At 50.5% G+C, this 4,274-nt stretch overlaps 1 protein-coding gene across 1 annotated transcript in view; it reads left to right on the plus strand.

Annotated features, from left to right (window-relative positions):
• The first annotated feature begins 4,075 nt into the window (after positions 1–4,075).
• Positions 4,076–4,274, plus strand: part of PDRG1 (p53 and DNA-damage regulated 1) — a 7,492-nt gene continuing 7,293 nt past the window's right edge. The window contains exon 1 of the mRNA XM_010841739.1: positions 4,076–4,274. This exon is cut by the window's right edge and continues 2 nt beyond it. Within this exon, the coding sequence (XP_010840041.1) occupies positions 4,195–4,274 (80 nt within the window). The 5' untranslated portion in view covers positions 4,076–4,194.

Genomic DNA, 4,274 nt, shown 5'->3' on the forward strand with positions numbered 1-4,274 from the left:
AAGCCAATCCCCTTGCCTTAGTGACAGGCCTGGAATGACTAGCCGCTCCCATTCCACCACTTCCAGCATAGGGGTTAAGAGCCTGGCCTCAGTGAGAATCCGCCTTGCTTAGAATTCTGGCTCTTTTCCTCATTCATTCATTCAGAAACGTTTGTTGAGCACCTACTGTGGGCCAGGTAATGTTCTAGATACTGGGGATCCATCAGTAGCAAATGAGACAAAGATTCCTGCCCTCATAGAACTTCCTTTCTAACAGAGAGAGATTAACAGTAAACATAAGTACATTCAATAGCATGCTGGAAAGTGACAAATGCCGTGGGGGAAAAAACACAGAGCAGAGGAAGTTGATCAAGAGTACTGGGGGAGGGGGCATTTTTAAATAGAATGTTTAAGATAGGCCTTGTTAAGAAGGTGAAATTTAAGCGAAGACTTATAGGACCTGAGGGAGGGAGACAAGAGGACTCAGAGGGAAAGTGCAGAAGGAGCAGCCAATCCACAATACCTGAGGTGGGACCGCACGTGGCTGGTTTCAGGAGCAGCCAGGAGGTGGGGAGAGAGATGGGAGATGCTCAGAGGGGTAAGGCAGATCAGGGAGGGCCTGATGGGCCTCAGGGAGAAGTTTAGCTTTTACTGGTGAGATGCAGTGCTGAAGGGTTCTGACTGTAAAGGAGTGGGGGCAGGGGAGGCAGGACAGAGAAGAAGAGGAAGCCCGGGAGGGCTTGTGGACATCATGTGGGTGGCTGCTTCAGCCTGATCCTAAGGGAGAACTCCAGAGCGTTAAGCTATACCTCAGAGTTATCCATCCCCACTTCTGTCAGCATTCCATGCAAAGAAGGTGGGTTTCCATACTCCTGAAATGATGAGCCACAGCTTAAAGGAAAGGTAAGACCCTCCCAGGAGGCCCCAGCAGCCTGAGAGTGGTCCTACCTCAGGAGAGAAGTGGGTGCTGGTCACTGAACCCTTAGCCAAGAAGAGTACACAGAAGCAGAAAAGGGTCTCCAAGGGGAAGGGGTGTAGCGTCGTTCTTACTGCCTCCAAACACCAAAGCCCAGTTACAGTCTTTTTGGCCTGGAAGGAAGGGCTTGTTAAAGATGAGGCACACGCCAGTGTGACCAGGTAGACTTTTCTGGTTAAGAAAGACTTAGGGATCACTCCTACATGAATTGCAGAGGGATTCATGGTCTATAATATCCTGACCATACGGCAGCCCAGCCTGATACACCTTTTGGCATGGGAAGCTAGTTACAGTTGGGTTAGTTCTGTTCACCTTTGGATACTTTGGGTTTTAGAAAGTTCTGCCTCATGTTGAGTCCATGACTGAGTGCATACTGTATGCCAGGCAATATCCTGTGTTCTGGAACCCAGCAGTAAACAAGAGAGACAAGATCCCTGCCACAAGGAGCTCTCAGTTGGAGAGGGAGATAATTAGAGAAAAAGATAGTGTGGTAAGTAGAGAGAGGGTACCCCAGGAAGCTCTGGGGGCTCAGGGAGGGAGGACTCTTGATTTTGGGAGGAGTCGCCAAGCTGATAAGTGGGGGTTGTGTAGTAGTTATACATTTAGAGGTGTGGGAGAAAATGAATCCAGGTTGATAGAAGGGTGTGTGCAAAGGCCCTGAGGATCCTACCAGTGCTATCACTGTGGCTACCCTCTGTCCAGCAACTATCCGCTCCTACGTGGATGACTGTAATAGCCTCTTCATGGGTCTCCCACAGAAAGACAAGCTGGGGTACGCAGCCACTAGCTCTTTTCTCTTCTTGGCTGAGGGCCACTCCTATGTGCATTAACTCACCCACATTCCACGCTCAATCTGTATCCATGAGCAGAGAGAAACTGGAAGCCACAGGCCCCTGCTGCAGTACCTGCTGGCCACCTCAAGGGAGGGCCTTGCCGTGTGAGCAGGGCACCTATAGCCCCTCCGATAGCTCCATAGTTTCAATGCCTCCTTCCCTCTATCGTCCTCACTTCCTGTTTTTCCCTCCTTGCTCATTCTGTTCCATCTACACTGGCCTTGCAACTCGCCAAAATGAAGGCTCATCTCTGGGCCTTTGTTCCCCCTGGGTAGAATGCTTGTCCCCTAGATATCCACATGGCTCAGCCTCTCATCTCCTCCACATCTCTGCATAAATGACACCTTTTCAGAGAAGCCACCCCCCGCCCCCGACCACTTTATCTCACATCACCCCTCATTCGTTCCATCTCTACCTTGACATGGACATGAGTATGAGCAAACTCCAGGAGACAGTGAAGGACAGTAAAGTCAGATGTACTGCAGCCCATGGCACGGCACGGGGTTGCAGAGTCAGACACAGTTTAGCAACTATAAAACAACCTTGCCCTGTTCTTTTCTCCATAGTGCTTACCACCCATCACCTGACGTAAGATGTATTTTATTGTTCATGCATTTATTATGTGTCTCTCCCACCAGACTGAAAGCTTTGGGCAAGGACCAAATCTGGTTTTGCTCATGGTGAGTTCTTATAACAGGGCCAAGGCAGTCAATAAATACTTGTTAAATTGATGGTTCTGAAACATAAGCGGTTCTAAAATAGGAGTCCTTCCAGGTATGACTGTCTCAAAGGCTTATGTCCCTCCCATACAATGCCAGTGCCAGGGGTGCCCTCTGAGGGCCAGTCACAGCCAAGAAGCTGACAATTTTGGAGCCTCCTTCAACCCTTTCCCATCCAGGCCCATCTGGCAGGGGTCAGGGGTCAGCCTGGTCCAGGCCCCTTTAAGCCCCTAGGTGGAGGGGAGATAATCCTAGGGTCCAGGCCTCAGGGATGCCTGGTGAGCCCTGTTTCTCCTTTGGCAAATGTTCCTCCTTCCTTCACAGGGCCTGTGTCTGTGTTTCTGAACCAGAAGGTATTTACACAAAACATCCCGGGTTTGGCGACAGATTCACCCTTAATGAGGAATCCTTAACGAATCTCCTTCTTTCCCCATGCCAGGTGGCTGCAGGGAAAACTAACTGCCTCATCAGTTGAAGGAAGCCAAAGGCCAGGCAAAGACAAGGTGCTTCGAGGACTTTTGGGGCCACAACTTGGTGGAGGGCCTTTTTTTTTTTTTTCAGGATCCAGAAACAGCTGTGGTTTGGAAGTTTGAGCACTCCTGGACCATGTTTGCTCCTGACTTGCTGTGGGACAAGGAGCAAGCCTCAGTGTGCAGCTGCGAGATGTGTAATAACCCACCCATACAAAGATGGTTGTGAAATTCAAGGAAGGCAAGGGGTGGGAAAGGGCTTGGTTACAGTGGCCAAAAGGAGAGAAATACAAGCTGGACTCAGGGAGACAAGAGGTCAGAGCTCTAGTACTGGGTCTGCTGTTGACTTTTTAAAACCCTCACCACCCTCTGAACCTTGGCTTTTCCAGCTGTACAGTGAAGGGTTTGGGTGTGAAGATCTCTAGGGAATCTTCTGATTCAGAAGGGCAGACACTTTCCACCTGCCTACTTCTTCTTGGAAATCTTCCCAGCTCCTACAGCCCACAATGATTCACTTTCCAGCATTCATACAACTCTTCTGAGCTGGCACTTCATCACTCACCGTCCTTCCTTGGGTCTAGGTCAGCTATTTTTGACACTGGGTCCAACACAGGGGCTCAATGAAAGTAGAAGTCAAACAATTTTAAGACTCCTGCCTCCTTCCAATCCTGCGGAAACACAATGAGAAGCATTTTTATTCACTCTCATTTTATAAATCAGAAACTGCTACACTTGCTTCCTTGGTGCTCCTCAGGCAGGGGAAGAATGATTTGATTTCTCCAAAGCCCTATCACTGCCTGCCATGGTATATAATTATTTGTTTTGTGATCAATTGTTTATGTTACCCACTAGATGAAGTTGCGCGAAGGGCAGGGACTTCGTTTTGTTCACTTCCGCATCCTCAGCGCATAAGAACTAAGGCGAGGGCAAGGTTAAGAACTAAGGGAGGAAAAAAAAAAAAGAACTAAGGGAGGGCGAGGTTAAGAGGTTTGGACCTGCAGGGGGCGCTCCAGCCCCGCCCCCAAGCTAGGCCCCGCCTCTCGCGTCCGCTTTCGCGCGAGCTTTGGAGCCTGCGAGCCTCCGTTCTTCTTTTAACTGCGCATGCGTGCCGGAAGCCCTGTGAGAGCGGCGCGTGCGCGGACGGAGCTGCAGTGCAGCAGAGCCGGAGGTGAGCTCGGTAGGATAGCGGCGTAGCGGAGTCGTGACTGGCAGGCATCATGCTGTCGCCCGAGGCGGAACGGGTGCTGCGGTACCTGGTGGAGGTGGAGGAGCTCGCCGAGGAGGTGCTGGCGGCAAA

Source organism: Bison bison, unplaced genomic scaffold, assembly GCF_000754665.1.
Source record: "Bison bison bison isolate TAMUID 2011002044 unplaced genomic scaffold, Bison_UMD1.0 scf7180017864167, whole genome shotgun sequence".
In the NCBI taxonomy this organism is placed as follows: domain Eukaryota; kingdom Metazoa; phylum Chordata; class Mammalia; order Artiodactyla; family Bovidae; genus Bison; species Bison bison.